This window comes from Anabrus simplex, chromosome 5 (assembly GCF_040414725.1).
Source record: "Anabrus simplex isolate iqAnaSimp1 chromosome 5, ASM4041472v1, whole genome shotgun sequence".
Taxonomy (NCBI): domain Eukaryota; kingdom Metazoa; phylum Arthropoda; class Insecta; order Orthoptera; family Tettigoniidae; genus Anabrus; species Anabrus simplex.
The window spans coordinates 450,112,353-450,129,820 of record NC_090269.1 but is presented as its reverse complement, the minus strand read 5'-3'; the positions used below and the strand labels follow the sequence as shown (position 1 = coordinate 450,129,820).

The following is a 17,468-nucleotide window of genomic DNA, read 5'->3' as shown; positions in this document are numbered from 1 at the left end:
ATTATGCTTGAGGAAGTGGAAAAGATGGTAAATAAACTCCATTGTCATAAGGCAGCAGGAATAGATGAAATTAGACCTGAAATGGTGAAGTATAGTGTGAAGGTAGGGATGAAATGGCTTCATAGAGTAGTAAAATGAGCATGGAGTGTTGGTAAGGTACCTTCAAATTTGACAAAAGCAGTAATTGCACCTATCTATAAGAAAGGGAACAGGAAGGATTGCAACAACTATAGAGGTATCTCATTGATTACTGTACCAGACAAAGTATTCACTGGCATCCTGGAATGGAGGGTGCGATCAGTCGTTGAGAGGAAGTTGGATGAAAACCAGTGTGGTTTCAGACCACAGAGAGGCTGTCAGGATCAGATTTTCAGTATGCGCCAGGTAATTGAAAAATGCTACGAGAGGAATAGGCAGTTGTGTTTAAGTTTCATAGATCTAGAGAAAGCATATGACAGGGGACCGAGGGAAAAGATGTTCGCCATACTGGGGGACTATGGAATTAAATTTAGATTATTAAAATCAAAGGCATTTATGTTGACAATTGGGCTTCAGTGAGAATTGATGGTAGAATGAGTTCTTGGTTCAGGGTACTTATGGGTGTTAGACAAGGCTGTAATCTTTCACCTTTGCTGTTCATAGTTTACATGGATCATCTTTTGAAAGATATAAAATGGCAGAGAGGGATTCAATTAGGTGGAAATGTAGTAAGCAGTCTAGCCTATGCTGACGACTTGGTCTTAATGGCAGATTGTGCCGAAAGCCTGCAGTCTAATATCTTGGAACTTGAAAATAGGTGAAATGAGTATGGTATGAAAATTAGCCTCTCAAAGACTAAATTGATGTCAGTAGGTAAGAAATTCAACAGAATTGAATGTCAGATTGGTGATACAAAGCTAGAATAGGTCAATGCCTGGGAACAACTGTGTGTAAAGATGGGAAAAGGTGAACATCTTGGTGGAATGATGAAGTGAGAGCAGCTTGTAAACGTAAAAAGAAGGCTTTACAGAAATGGCTGCAAACAAGGGCCAAGGCAGACAGGGATTTGTACACAGATGAAAAAAACAGAGCTAAGCAAATAGTTGTTGAATCCAAAAAGAAGTTCTTCTAGGGTGGTAATATAGTGAGATTGAATCAAGGTTTCGTAAAGCTAATGCAGTGAGCTCGCAGTTGCAATCAACCATATTCTGTAAGAAGGAAGTCAGCTCCCAGACAAAACTATCTTTACATCGGTCTGTTTTCAGACCAACTTTGCTTTATGGGAGCGAAAGCTGGGTGGACTCAGGATATCTTATTCATAAGTTAGAAGTAACAGACATGAAAGTAGCAAGAATGATTGGTGGTACCAACAGGTGGGAACAATGGCTGGAGGGTTCTCAGAATGAGGAGATAAAGGCTAATTTAGGAATGAACTCGATGGATGAAGCTGTATACATTGACCGGCTTTGGTGGTGGGGTCATGTGAGGCGAATGGAGGAAGATAGGTTACCTAGGAGAATATTGGACTCTGTTATGGAGGGTAAGAGAAGTAGAGTTAGACCAAGACGACGATGGTTAGACTCAGTTTATAACAATTTAAAGATAAGAGGTATAGAACTAAATGATGCCACAACACTAGTTGCAAATCGAGGATTGTGACGACGTTTAGTAAATTCACAGAGGCTTGCAGACTGAATGCTGAAAGGCATAACAGTCTATAATGATAATGTATGTATGTATGTACATATGTATGTATGTATGTATGTATGTATATAAAAAACTAGCTGATGTACCCGTGCTTCGCTACGGGATTCTCAGAAAGACTGACTTTGTGGTTTTCCTAACCGAAATCAACATAGGTCATTACAAAAACGTAAGTATGAATGTAGCGATTAAAAGCAATGCTATCATATAAAATACTCGATCAAATGGGAAAGCCGCACGTTTTATCACTTTTAACGAACAGTGCTGCGGTTAGATTGCGGTGCCAATCTAATAGTCCAAAGTTCCAGAGCTGGGATGACCAGGCCTCAGATTGCCATGAACACTCATCTGCCATTATTCTGTTAAATATGCACACTGTTCATTCCAATCAGTGCCTCAGAGTAGGGATTGAATAGCCCGAATGCTATGATGATCCAGTGTGTTACGTACCAGTAGTATCAGAAAATTTATAAACCAGGAGAATGGCATGCTAAAGAAGAAAGTTATCTAACTCCCCAGCTACTTCCCATCAATATTCAGGCAGGCTGTTACACTCTGTACGACTCGGCAAGTTGACCGTGTGGTTAGCGGTGCGCAGCTGTGAGCCTGCATCCGAGAGATAGTGGATTCGAACCCCATTGTCGGCAGTGCTGAAGATGGTATTCTGTGGTTTCCCACTTTCACACCAGTCAATTAAGGCCTAAGACACTCCTAGCCCTTTCCTATCCCATCGTCGCCATAAAAGCTATCTATGTTGGTGCGATGTAAATCAAATAAAAATACCCTGTATGCAGCAGTAATCCTATCTACCAGAGATGAGGGGCAACAGAAGACACAAAGCACATCACGACAAACAATGGTCAATGTAATGGTATTGTTGATCAATGTTATGAGCTTTCTATATTGTAGGCCTTCACATTTAGTTTTCTTTCAACTCTGTGATTTGTAAAATATTTTATACCCTAAACTGTAGTTTGTTATTCTCCGACTTTACACACCGATTTTCATTAAATACTGTTTACCCATTTTCTTGTTACTTGGTGCTGATATGGACTTGGTGACAAAAATCCAAATTCATAAATATCTTTGTGATCATAGCCAGTACGGTAACAATGTATAAGACATGAATAATAGGAGATTTAATATTATATAACCTTAGTTATGTAGCATTCATCAATCACACCTCTATTAAGAAATATTTGAGAATTACATTTTAGGCCTTCCCCTAAACTACCATTTCACTCAGCGTGAATAAAATAATTTACAGCCTAGACTATCGCGACTTATTTCGTGACTTTACATACCGATTTTCATCAGGATAGGACTACTAATAACAATATTTGAGAATTAAATTTTAGGCCTTCCTCTAAACTACCATTTTTCTCAGCGTGAATACAATTATTGATAGCCTAGATTGTAGCAGCTTATTCCCCAACTTTGAATACCCATTTTCTTTAAAATACGACCACTAATAACATAATTGTTGAGAATTCAATGTTAGGCCTTCCACTAAACTACCATTTCACTCAGCGTGAGTAAAATGATTTATAGCCTAGATTGTAGAGGCTCATTCCCCGACTTCACATACCGATTTTCATTAGACCACTAATAACATAAATAGCTGAGAATTTAATTTTAGGCCTTCCCCTAAACTACCATTTCACTCAGCGTGAGTAAAATGATTTATAGCTTAGATTGTAGAGGCTCATCCCCGACTGCACATACCGATTTTCATTAAATTCTCTTCAACCGTTTTCTCGTGATGCGTGTACATACATACAGACAGACAGACAGACAGACAGAAATTACGGAAAAGCAAAAAGTGAATTTTCTTGTTACTATGGACATGACCGATACAGAAATACCATTATTTTCAAATTCTGAGCAATGTACAGACAAAACTCTTATTTTATATATATAGATGTATCAAAATCATCAAATATGACAAAAAATCAGATCTTTCTCAATTGTTACAGAGTTAATCGTGAAGATCAAATAATATTACATTTTAAGAATTGTGTGCCAACATACGTACTTATATTTAGCAAGAAAAGTTCCTAAACTTTATTACTTAAACACGGTGGTGTTCATGTTCGCACCACTGTTCTGGCTGGTTTTTTAATTCCTTCCACTTTAGATGAGTATTTCCCCATTTCTACAGACTTTACATTGCAGTGAGGGTCCCTAACCTTAAAGGAAAGGCATGTTTTAGCCAGTTGGGGTGAAAATATCTAATCTAACTGTACACAAAACAACACTGGGTGGAAAACATCCTACCAATATATACACCTCATGAACACAACCAGAACCACACAACAAAAAAATCATATAAATGGCACAATATGCACATTTCAAAGAACAAAAACATGTCATATTTTCCAAGCATTACCAAGAAACAACATGCTGCATTTATGCAACTCTCACACACAGTACTGATGGAAAATATTAATGAGATCTATTTTACACTTTGAGCAATCACTTCCTATTCAGCATAGGTACCTGAAATAGTTTTCATGATATAAAACTAGTCATCCGGTGGACCTTACAAAGTCACACATAAATCGACGTGGCTTCCTGAAATAAATTACATGATACAAAATTTAAGAAAATAACCAGAATAGGCTTTTACCTTCAACACATAACTCAACATTTGTCTCTGAAAAAGCTTATGTGGCACAAATAATCCTCATTGCGGTCATATCATAAAAGAGAAGTCAAAACTAAGCGTTAGAATATAAAAGACTTGTCTACAGCATCAACCGTAGTGACATGGAAAAACACTAATAAAATCAAAACAAACAGGCTTCTAAAATACAACACTCCTTGGTGGAAACACACATCATCCTTTCCTACTACACGGTGGAATGGTTCAAAAGTAGAGATTCAGTCTCCCAAAATTTGTAGCAAATACCAAAAGCATCCTGGGTCCAAACCTTAACACACGCTGCTCACATGGCTACCTGAGGCAAGTTACTCAGTCATGAAAATGAGGAATGCGTCCCCTTACTCATCATCACACAAAAATACCACACGTCATAAAGTTACCAAAACTGATACAAATGTAAATGACACCGTCTTACTTTCGCTCTGAAGAAAAAATAACACAATACTGTGCTGGTCACATACCAGGACAAATGCGCTCATAAAGTAAAACCTTTAATAAACTGGCAAACTCTGCAATACTGCAAAACTAGAAACTGAGAAATTGACACATAGACATAGATCATGTCTGAAATTCTGAAAGTTACTGAAATTTCATACCCGTTTAACTCCAGAAAATTTCTTTAATAATAATAAGAATAATAAAAGCAAAATTTAAAGAAAACTGATTCTAATATTCGGAAATTGGAATACAAAACTGCGATCCAGGAAATTGTGAACCAATCACAAATTCACACCCATATTTACATGTTAATAATCATGCAGATGACGCTAAGAAAGGTCGTGGATCCAAGCTCGACCATCCCACACAGTCTCATCCACACTTCATGCAATAAATCAGAGAAAACGTGAGAGCATGTTCTCGTACATTTTGAAATCGCATTATCTAATGAATCGAGTCCTTCCTGATTTTAATTTAAATTCTTTTTACATTTACATTTAAGCCCCGAGATGTTCATTGTGTCTCAAACATCAAAGGAAAACAAATCAATAATAAAAAACAAGACTAAAAACAAGAAACTGACTTGTAAAAAGAATGATGTTAATCACTCAGCTCTGAATTCTCAATAAAGGAAAAGGCAATCTGTGACCTCATGCAATTGATCCGCATGTACTTTACAGTTATTTACATTTAAACATACGAGCTTCCTTACATTTGCTGAAATAGGATGCAGTCTTTCCAACCAACAGCTAAACCTACTGGAATTAAATCATAAAAGAAACTAACCTATCCCCTTGGCTACATTAAAACACATGCATGAATACATTATGATATTGCAAATCTAATAACCATCTTTTGTTGATTTGGCCGTCTGCTAATGATCAGCTGGCTCCCAATCCTTCTAGCCAGCCATGTTAACTGTGAAGCCTTCAAATTGGAACTTGTTCAGTCCATGGGTCTTTATCCTGGCATAGAAAACGTGTTCTCCCTGCATCTTCCTGTTTCTGCTGGTTCGAACCTTGACTATACCATTCTGTTCAATTACAGTATCACAAGTGGGTCAGTGCAACCTGCTAGTTACTGTTTATAACAGTTGGGGTAATTTCCCGTGACTGTGGAAACCACTTCCCATTCAGCTGTGCGACAACTCTCCGGTTATCTAACACTGTAACTATGTCCATTTCCCACTGACACCGCACTTCAACTGTATTATATCACAGATTTACTTCTGGAAGCAGTACACAATGCTGTACTAGAAACTGTGGTGTCTATCAGGCATTCGCATCCTCAGAAGATCTACCTTAAATAGGTAGGCAAATATGCGCGTAAATATTCATATCGTATCTGTTCTTTCCACCTGAAATTTGAAGACATTAAAATGCAAATTTATCAAAGTTCATTTCCACCCACAAATTTTAGTGCGTACAGGTAAAGTTATTGTCTCGGCATTGTTCTTATAGGCCCCCATGCCTACAAATATTCTTAGCTCACTCCTAAATCATGAGTAATCAAGTGAAGTCTGAGCATATTGAGCTAAATGTTGGAACGTCCCCACACGTTCAAGACACATAATACCTGTCTCTACACTCGCTGTATGTACACACTTCTCACAACTTCACTGCTTCGAAGACTCCTGCCGAATAAGGATCCCTAACTCACGCGCTCCACAGACTCTGTCCTATGCTCGTTCAGGGGACATCCCTCACTTTAACCAATGTATAGACAATATTGGAATGATGCTACCTTTTCATTGGTTCAAATCATTGTGTCACCATTGCTCACTTCAAACTCATGTCGTATGATATTCTAGCCTCGTGCTGGGCTTTCGAAATGTGGTCTGTTGGTCTATGCCATTGTCTTCCATCATTTCCTTGTTCTAAGGCAAGCACATGAAGGTTGGGTGTGTCATATAGCGACCTCTCTTTCTTAACACAATGCGGACCGGTCCCGAGAAAACTCGTGTTTGCCTGGCCGAGTGTTGCGGACCGGTCCTGAGTTATCTCATGTTAGGAGCAGACTGAAGTTTAATGATATCTTTTGAGATATAGCAGAACTATTTGGAGGTCAAGGGTGATAGCACTCTGTTATGTATGGTTCTAGACAATCGATAGTCACATTTCTTTTCGATTATTCTTTTCTTTGCTTTTCCTGACAACATGTTTACAAAGTTTGAAGAACCATGTAAGCTGGCAGCGCCCAGGGTTCGCACGTGTTTGGACAGGGATGAAATTATTCACAAATTATGTGCTTATACAGGCTCCAAATATCCAAATGATGCTGAATATTTAGAGTTCGATGATGAAATATCTTCTAACAGAAATGTTTCAAGAGATGAAGAGGATATAGCCTTATCTTCAAGGTGTGAAACTCACGTAATGCAGAACGAGTCTGATAATTGTGATACAGGGGTAAATATTCTAAATATTGTAAATAATGTAGTATTTTCTGACAACTGGGTTATGGACAGCAGTGAACCTAGGCTAGAGGAGAGGAAAGCAATGGGGAACTACCTCACTTCTAATTTCTCTAGTATGCCTCTTCAGTTACACCTAGGCTATTTATGACAGTTGTTGGTGGAGCTGTAGAGGATCAAACCAGCATACATAGTCTAGAGGATTTTGAAGGTGCTCCTGGTATAAAGGTATGGCCTAATGAAACTGGAGACATAGGACAAGTGGCAGGACTTATGTTTGGTGAGAATTTTTTTCAGCATGTAGCTCAGCAGACAAACTTAATGCTATGAGCAGAATTCACATTCTCATAACATATCCCCTACAACACTAAATTGGACTAGCAGGGAAATTTAAAAAAATGCTTTGTATTTATTGATAGGGCAGGTGAAGAAATCGTGTCTGAAAGATTACTGACCAACCGATCCTGTGATAGAAAACTCCATATTTCTGAAAAATATGAGCCGAAACAGATTTCTACAAATACTTACCTACCTGCATTTCAGTGACTATTCAGGAAGGCCAACAGAAAAGAACACAGTAGTCCTTCAAAGGCTAGTGAAGTTCTGACAGTTTATTTGAATGCATGCACTCCAGTTTATAGGTAGTTATAAAGTGGCTGGGAACAGGGCTGTGCATGGGGTGAAGGGCACCCGGACTGCAATGTGTTAATATAGTTTGCAAACAAATAGATCCTTGGCTCCAAGCTTCCTGTTGAAATTGTGAAACCAATGCTTTGGTCACTGCAAGTTACCAAGACTCAATAAAATGAAATATTTACTGTACTCTCACTTGAGTAGGGTCTCACTGGGGATGAGGACTGCTGCATGTCACGTCATATTATAAATGTAGAAACGTATAAGTACAATGATGGGTCAGTTTGGGAAAAAAAGGAAGAACAGAAAGAGAAGACAAGGGATGGCATTATGTGTAGATGCTGGGTTTGTCATCACTTGGTAACTAGCACATGCACTGATTGTACATCTAGTGGCCTTCTTATATTTGAATTACATTTATTTAGTTTTCAATGGAATTAAGTATTTTTTGGCAGCTGCTCCCTGAATGAGTCTGTTTATTTCATTGGCAATTACTTTAAGTTTATATGGTGGATTTTGTACAATTTGGAGGGAATATCTCAAAATTGCAGTCAACGTATCCTGCAGAATATTCGTAGGAAGTCAAAACCATTTGAAAGTATTAACAGAGAAATTTGTGATTGTTGTGATTGCAGTAAGCTACATACCAATAACTTACCAGTTCGTAAGTCATGAGAAGCAGGGCTCATAGAGCAGCTTCCTTTCTGTAACAACCTCTGTGTACTGCTGTCTGTGTTGCTCAAATCTGACTGTTGGATCAATAATGTCTGACCATAATCGGAAGCCTACAGTATTTATTCTTATTTTGAAATGATGCTCCACATGAGAGATCTTTTTTGAGCCATTATGTCCAGATGGAACACATCCCTGTTTGTGGTAGACTGCCAGTTGTGTCTGAACATATTAATTTTTCTGCAGGAAAATTTTGGACTCGAGTCATCAAAGACATATTTGAAAGAAGAAACCAGTCCAGAGTTGACAGAGCCAGGACTGTCACAGGTAACCACATTTGAATTAATCTATTTATCTCATATGCCTTTGTCCGATAGTGGTAATTGTGAGAAAACTACATTACATCACTGAGAGATCCCTAATTTTAAGACACAATTTGAATGTCCTTTGAGGAAATAGTAATTTGGTAATTTTATATCCAGTTTTCAAATTACCTTCAAGATTTCTGCTAGGTATTGTGTGGCAGCTGGTTCTGTTGCTACCAGGCATATATCAGGAGAATTGCCATTTTGGAATAGAAACTTTTTTTACAAAAATTCATTATTTGCTACTCAAGCAAATATTTTTTTCTTACCATTTGCAGAGTATTAGCTTCAAGATACAAAACTTTCCTGACCAAAGTTCAAATCAATGAATTCAGCTGAACATCACTACATTCAAACTTTTCACCACTATCTGAATATTCATGATTTACTTCTGAGGAGGAGAAAATATTTTTCTCTAATTTGTCCCTTTCATAACTAAAGAGATATTGTCAATATAAACACTGAATAAAAAGTCAAGCTATTTTTTTTCAATTAACATTATAAAATTTAGATGGTCTGTAACTAACTAACCCAGGGTCCTTCTCAGTAGGAGTAAAAATCAACCTGGGAGCTTCGTTGAGATGAGGACTAGTGTATGTCAGGATCTTCATTGGGAACTCAAGTGGCAGTTCACATCTGATATATGTATATATTTATGAATCAGTGCACATAAACCCAATGCCAGTGCAGTGTGGGGAAAAGGGAAGAACAGAAAGTGAAGACAAGGGACAGTCCAAGATATCATGAACTTAACATCCGAGTTCACCGGTGTATCTGTCTCCAGTCTTTACACTGTGTGGAAAAATTTTTCTACTTCCAGCTGTGATACCACACTGGGTAAAAAGAATGTTTTGGATGTGGAGGGTGATGAATTTGTTCGTTCTGCTATCCGGAGGAAAGTGCACATATTTCTTAAAAACAATGGACCCTGTGTGGTTAACAATGTGTTATCGGCTTTAAATTCTGATCCGAACTCCCAGATTTTAAGAAATCCACCCTTCACCCGCTACCGAGAGAAATAGGTTTCGAGTTAATTAGTCGAAATCGAAAAAGAATTGTAGTGGACAAAGCTGATATAATATTGTGGCATGGACGTTATCTGCACAATATAAGAGAATTTAGACTACAGGGGCAAAAGTGATATCGTTTGCACGAGATGTAGATTAGAGAAGGGCATGCAATATCACCTTGTTTTATTGCTGTTAATGTGGAAATAATGTGTCGTGGTGCAATTTATGTTAATACAGGCAAAGATATCTGGAAAAGGCATGCTTTCTATTGAAACCTTGATTTAAGGTAAACCCCATTTGAGGTTAAAAAATCAAGTCCCTGTAAAAATGTTAAATAGGAGTTCTGTAAAGTTGAAGAAACAGGCATTTTTTCAGGTTTAATGCAGGATTAAAGAAGCCAACCGGGAGGGGTAAGCAACTGATAGTTTTACACATTGAAAGTAGAGGATGGTAATATTGTATACAAGATTTTTAAAATCGGAGACTATCACAATGAATGACTGGTGACATATTTAAGTCATTTTTTGAAAGAATATTACCGAAGCTGTTGCCTAGTAGTGTTATCGTATCAGACACTCCCATCCTCGCGCAAAGATAGAACATATACAAAACAAATTTTGGAAGGAAGCTGAAGTCATTTCCTGGCTGAGAAGTAAAAACGTAACATGCATCGAAGGACTTGTTAATACCGAATTGCTGGAATTGGTGAATACTCACAGCCCTCGCTTCGAATAGATGACTTAGCCGAACAAGGAGGTCACACTGTACTTAGTCTGCCTCTGAATAATTGTGGCATAGAGGCGCGCGGCTGTGAGCTTGCATCCGGGAGATAGTAGGTTCGAATCCCACTATTGGCAGCCCTGAAGATGGTTTTCCGTGGTTTCCCATTTTCACACCAGGCAAATGCTGGGGCTGTACCTTAATTAAGGCCACGGCCGCTTCCTTCCAACTCCTAGGCCTTTCCTTTCCCATCGTCGCCATAAGACCTTTCTGTGTTGGTGCGACGTAAAGCCCCTAGCAAAAAAAAATAAAAAATTAAAAAAAAAATAATTGTGAATTAAATGTAATACAGATGATGTGGAGCCAGATCAAACATTATGTTGCCAGGATTAACATCACTTTTAAACTTTGTGATGAGCGTACAAATTTTGACAAAGCATTTCGTGAGGTGACAGCTCATCAGTGGCGTTACTATATCCAGCATGTGGTGGGCGAAGGAAAAATGACATGGGACCTGAAAAGTGGCATCGATACTGTAGTTGGAAAATTGTTAACAATTTAGGGAAGGATTCTAGTGATGCTGGTGACAGTGAATTGTCTGATTTAAGGGGAATCAAGTCTCTTGCAAGTTCAGATTGATGATATCATGAAAAGTCACATAAGTAGGCATAGTTGATAGTTTTCTTGACAAATATATTGTATAGCAAAGATGATGTATGTTTGTTACCATATCTCTTCTATGATCATATGTATGTCTATATCCATCAATATTCATTTATGTTCATACTAACATGAAGATCAGGCAGCGATATACACATGGTCCTCATGGAGTGATACTAGGTGTTTTTTATGTTGACTTTATTATTTTGTTGGAAATAGTTTAGTATTAAAATTGAGCAATTGTTTACTTCAGCCTTTACTTCTAAGGAGTTAACAACTGCTGTCAGTGCATTTATTGCAGAAACGTGCTCTACCAATGTTTTTCTACAGCAGTTGAAATTATGGGGCATTATTAATTGATGTGAAGAGCACCTTTGGGAGAGCTCACTCATGCGAGGAATTGATACAGAAGATGTGTGATCACATTCAATATAAATGCTGGAGTAGAGTGCATGAATATTGATAACAGAAAAGCTAACATTCCCGTGTTTGCCCGTAGTAACAGATGAATCATTAAAAAGTATTCTCATTGTAACTGAAGGATATTGCACAGATTAACATAGGAATTTTCGAAGAGCAAGATAATGTCATTATTATGCGGTTCTCTTCCACTGTAATACAGCGGCTGCAGCAGGATGTGTATCTGAGTCTGTCATCTCTCTTTAGACCTAGGGGCCAATGACCTAGATATTAGGCCCCTTAATCAACAAGCATCATCATCTCTCTTTAGCCCTTAGTGCCCATACTCTAAATTCCTCTTCTGCCTTGAATCATCTCTTTCATAGGTTCATTATGTCCCGTAATCATAACGAATATAGATAAATAATTGAGAATTTTAACATTTCCTTTACGCTAAATGTGAGTTTTACCCTAAAAAATTTAATATAAAATAACATTGCTGTTATGGAATAATTTTCAGAACTTGAAATATCTTCCAATTAAATGCAGGTGTACGCTAAATCAAGGTCATAATTATTAAATTCCGTATTCCGTATTAAAGAGCAATATAATGTAAAACCAGATCTGAAATGTTTCCAACTATTCACTGCTCATTTATTGTAACCTAAAAAGTCATATACAGGGTGAAGTGTAATTCGCACACTCAGGCGTTGCAGCGCGACTCCTCACATACCAGCAATAAAAAAATGTCTCTTACAAAATTTCGTCTTGCAAATATATCAAGTAGAAAACGGATGTTAAAGAGTAGCAATCTGACCACTGACAGGTGGTATGGTATCTGGCATCTTAATCGTCAACAGTGATTGCAGTGGGTCCTCTAGAAACCATTTGCACTTACATACTATGATCCTAGAAATGGACAAAGAATCGTTTTCATTGGTCAGCTTTGAAAGGCGCCCTTTCCACGTCGTGGGCGTGAATTTATTCGCACCACTTCATCTACTAGATGTGAACCCAGTTTTCTTTGTACCCTCCTCCAATGGTCCCATAGATTAGTACCAACTATTATTCTTGCCTCGTTCAGGTCCATTACATTTTGTTAGGGCCTTACATTACCAGTAGGCCTAGCAACGTGCTCTGCGAATAATGTCCAAACTCGGTTACAATTTGTATGTTGTATCACCATGGTCCCAATAATTCTGCCTTTCAACATTGCATCTGGTAACCACATGCTGTTTAGTACGTATCTCAATGTATTATTATTATTATTATTATTATTATTATTATTATTATTATTATTATTATTTTGTAAATGTAGGATGCATGTGACCTCAGAAACGGTGTCTTACTGTATTACAGTAGGTAATGTCAGATGGAAATTAGCAAATAAAAAATGCGCCTCAACCCAGGATCGAACCATCAACCTCTGCATGCCAACCAAAAACTCTACCCACTGCACCAACTGTACAGCACGACGTGAACGTGCTGACAGCGGTAGTTACCCTACATATGGTTACCCAGGATCGACCACTTGACCTCCTGCATGCTAACCCAAAACTCTATCCATTGCACCAACTGTACAGTACGTCTAACTTCTGCTGACAGAGGTAGTTACCCTACATGTGGTTACAGTGTTGCCATATTGCTACTCTTCAACATCGTTTTTCTGCCGGATATACTCGCAAGATGAAATTTTGTAAGAGACATTTTTTTATTGCTGGCATGTGAGGAGTCGCGCTGCAATGCCCGAGTGCGCAAATTACGCTTCACCCTGTATATTTTAAACTTGTTTTGTTCCTACTAGAGAACGTCATCAGTCAAGAGGCAAGACATAACACTTATAAAATAAAGTGCGTTGTTGACATTCGGTGCAATTGTAGTACATTAAATCAAGGTCATGCAAAATCGGGCTTATGCTGTATATTGCAATTACAGTTCTTTAATTTTCATTAGAATTAGAAAATGTTGATCACAATATTTTGTATTTTTGGTCAGTTGCCTCTGTATTTTAAATATATCATTAAAAATTACTTTAATTTATAAAGATAATTTTATATAATTTGGAGGGAATATCACAAAATTGCAGTTGACATATCTTGAGGAACATTCATAGGCAGTCAAAACCTTTTGAAAATGTTAACAGAAAAAGTTGTGATTTTTCTGCATCCATCAGGCAATATACCAATAACTTCTTAGTTGTTAATTTTATACTTGTGTCCTAAGTCATGAAAGCAAGGTTCGTAGAGTATCTTCTTTTCTGTATCAATCAATTTGTACTGCTTTTGATGTTGCTCAAATCGGACTCTTGGATTGATAATGGCACCTTTGTTGGATTTCCTATCCATGACTGCAGTATCCATTCATTTCATTGAACCTTCAGCAGATGTGCAGGTTATGTCTTGTTCTTTAAGTTGTTTAGTATATCTAAAGCAGTCAGATATCCTTCTTCTGAGTCTGCAGTGCCTGGTGTTCCTTAATTCCTTCACTGTGGAAGTCAACTTTTGTCGACTTGCTTCCTGATAGCATTCGCTATGGTAATAAAGTTTTATCGACTTGGTTCTTTCCTGCTAGAATTTTCATGAACTTCTTTAATAAAGGGACATTTAATAATACAAACACTTTAGTCATGTATTGACTCTGCACTAAGCATTGTTTGAAAATTATGCCGCCATTATTGGGCAATAGTTTATTTGTTATCTTTCGCCCATCTTCCCACCAGCATTCCTGTCAGCTGTCTGGCTGGTAGCGGGCTTTAGTCAGCAGCTATGAGCACACAGAACAACATAAATAATGACAGTGAAAAAATCTTCAGTCTTTTAATGGCCGATTCTTTTTCAGACTATTCAGTAAATTTGGATCACAAGACAAGTATACAAAGTAATTGTCGAAAAAAAGTGGCAGTGGAGGGGCCATCATTTTGTATCAGACTGGTAGGATATTAGTGATGACATATGAATTTAAATTGTGAATTTATTTTATGGGGGTTAAATTTGATTTAACAGTGAAAAGCAAGGTTTAGAATTTTGATGACCCAATTCACACATTTCTTCAATTTATGCCATGATCAGTGTTTGAGTATACAGTAATGGAAACAAACAGATATGCTGAGCAGCGTTTAGATAAAATATTTGATTTTCCTCCACATTCGAGTTATAATCAATGGACGCAATGCACTATAGCAGCTATTCAGACAATGGTAGCTATTGATATTGGGATGGGATTATGCCATAAATCAACATTTCACACGTACTGTACTTGAAAGTATTGCTCCACAGCTATGCCTAATTCTGGCCAAGTGTAGTCGTGAAACAAGTACTGCCTTCATTCATTTCAATAACAATGAACACTACATTCCTAAGGCATCACCAGGTTATGATCCAGTATTCAAGATAAGGCCTGTCATTTCTATTGTAGAAAACACATATCTGGAGCATGTTTCACCTGGAGAATGCTTGTCAGTTGATGAGTCTATGCTGAAGTTTACAGGAAGGTTGTGACATAAAACTTCCTTCTTTCAAAGCCGTCGGCAGTAAAAGTGGTTTCCTTTGCCAGTTTTGGACTTGTGTAGGACATGGCAGTGATATGTCAGTCCCTGGGAGAGAAAGTCTTCAGAAGCCTGACAGAGGTTTCTGAGAATTGTGTATGTGGACAATTTTCTTTTAGTCCAGCGCTTTTCACCCTTCATTCAGGGAAGAATGTTGCGGCATGCGGGACAGGGAGATGTAACCATAAAGACTACATGAAGAGATGAAAACCCTGAAAATGAAGAAAGGGCAAAATCCGAAGTTCTTGCATGTTCCATTCAAAGAAATGTTAGTGTCTGTGTGTGGCAAAATATTGGCCGGGTAAACATGCTTTCGACCTATCACACTTCTGAGATCATGAAGATTCAGGAGAGGTAAAAAAGGGTGAAAGTGGTTATGTGACTGTTGATAAATTTGATCAACTGAAAACTAACTATTCAGTTGTTCACAAGAAACTGAAGTAATATTAGGTCTTGTGATATTTTCTCATTGAAACAGCATTAATAAATTGAGGAATCTTGTACAGTAAGCTTCAAGAATGGGGTTATTAGTGCTGTTGACTTCAGAAATTCTGTCATAATGGGATTTCTACAAGTGTAGGAGAAAATTCTGCTGGCCAAACAAGGAAGACCTTATGGTTTCATACCTCAAGTGCACCCGACAGAGAGGCACTTTCTTGGGAGAAGTGTTACAAACCTAATTGTGTTGTTTGTTCCATTTTACCTTCAAAATGTTCAAGGTCAAATGTCATTGCTAGATTGCCAAAGGTGAATTAAAAATAGGTGCAATGGTGTTGAATGTCAGTAACCTTTTAGTTCATTTGAAAAATTAGAAAAATGTGCCATCTTTCTGTAAGTGTTCTGTTTAAAAATAGTGCAGCTAAAGAGTTAAAGTGCTCCCCGTTGAGGTAGAAATCAAGAATGTTGAGACCAGTTTCAATCATGTAGCACTGAATGGCAATGGATATCTTGGCCTGTGCCAGGAACACTTAAAACTGTGACATTGCATTTCCATCTTTCTGGCACGTCTTTATGGATATCTTTCATTTCTATTCCTAGGTTCACTAGCAATTCATGGATTCCATCATAAAATGTGCAAAAGCACTATCTTTTGTGAGCCTTCTTCAAAATGCTTATGTAAACTGTACGGTAGTTCCTGCTAAAGATACCACTTCACAAGCTGCCCAAAGAGGAAGAAGTCTTAGAGAATTAGAAAACTAAATAATTTTATATGTATTTTTGTGCTTTACCTTATTAAATATATATCCTTCTCTCCAAGAAAAGACATTCATCTCTGCCTTAATGAGGTAAGATTTTCGAGGTTTCAAATTCCTGCTCTTGCCGGGCTGAGTGGCTCAGACGGTTAAGGCACTGGCCTTCTAACCCCAACTTGGCAGGTTCGATCCTGGCTCAGTCCGGTGGTATTTGAAGGTGCTCAAATACGACAGCCCCGTGTCGGTAGATTTACTGGCACGTAAAAAGAACTCCTGCGGGACTAAATTTCGGCACCTCGGCATCTCCGAAGACCATAAAAAGTAGTTAGTGGGATGTAAAACAAATAACTTTATTATTATTATTATTATTACAAATTCCTGCTCAGGCTGTTATTTTCTTATTAACTTCACAATGAGCTCTTCGTCAATTACTAGGTTAAGATGTCTTAAATTGTTGCATATTTGGATTGTACTCAATTTGCTGGTATATATTAATGTGTTGAGGAATTTATCAAACTGGGTCACATATATTTCTTTAATATATATGCTTTTTGACCAAATTTCAAGTGTGGTATTCTAATGAGCTTAGTTATAATCAAATTTCATTTATTTATCACAGATCCTTCATTTAATAAAATATCATCATAAAAGGTAGAGCTAGATATTAAATATATTCTAATGTTAATATTGATGCTTTCACAGACAGTACATCTAGACATGATAATTATGGGGCTTTTTGACTTATGCTGTGTCATGAAAACAAGGTGAAACTCTTTGTGTTTTGCAGAAAACTTTGCTCCACATCTTCAGAGAAAAATTGTGAGATTTTTATGTACATTTTGCAACATTTATGTAGAAGTCTTTCTTGTGAGTGCTCGAGATTTCCTTCTGAAGACACAGAACGAAGTTCTCTGTGGAACATTAAGGGCTTCACCTTGTTTTCTTCACATGGCATAGGTCCAAAAGCCCATATCATGTTCAGTTGAGAATACTGATAAAATGCTTTTCCTCAGTTCCCTTTCATAATTACTATTGTACACTGACTGACAGAGCAAATGCAACACCAAGAAGGA

General features: G+C 37.6%; 1 protein-coding gene across 1 annotated transcript in view; it reads left to right on the top strand.

Moving 5' to 3' along the window:
* The window catches only part of LOC136875100 (uncharacterized), a 61,081-nt gene that overhangs the window by 29,697 nt on the left and 13,916 nt on the right, over positions 1-17,468 (top strand). Inside the window, exon 4 of the mRNA XM_068227985.1 lies at positions 8,751-8,831. Coding sequence (XP_068084086.1) covers positions 8,751-8,831 — 81 coding nt within the window. The remainder of the gene's footprint in view (positions 1-8,750; positions 8,832-17,468) is intronic.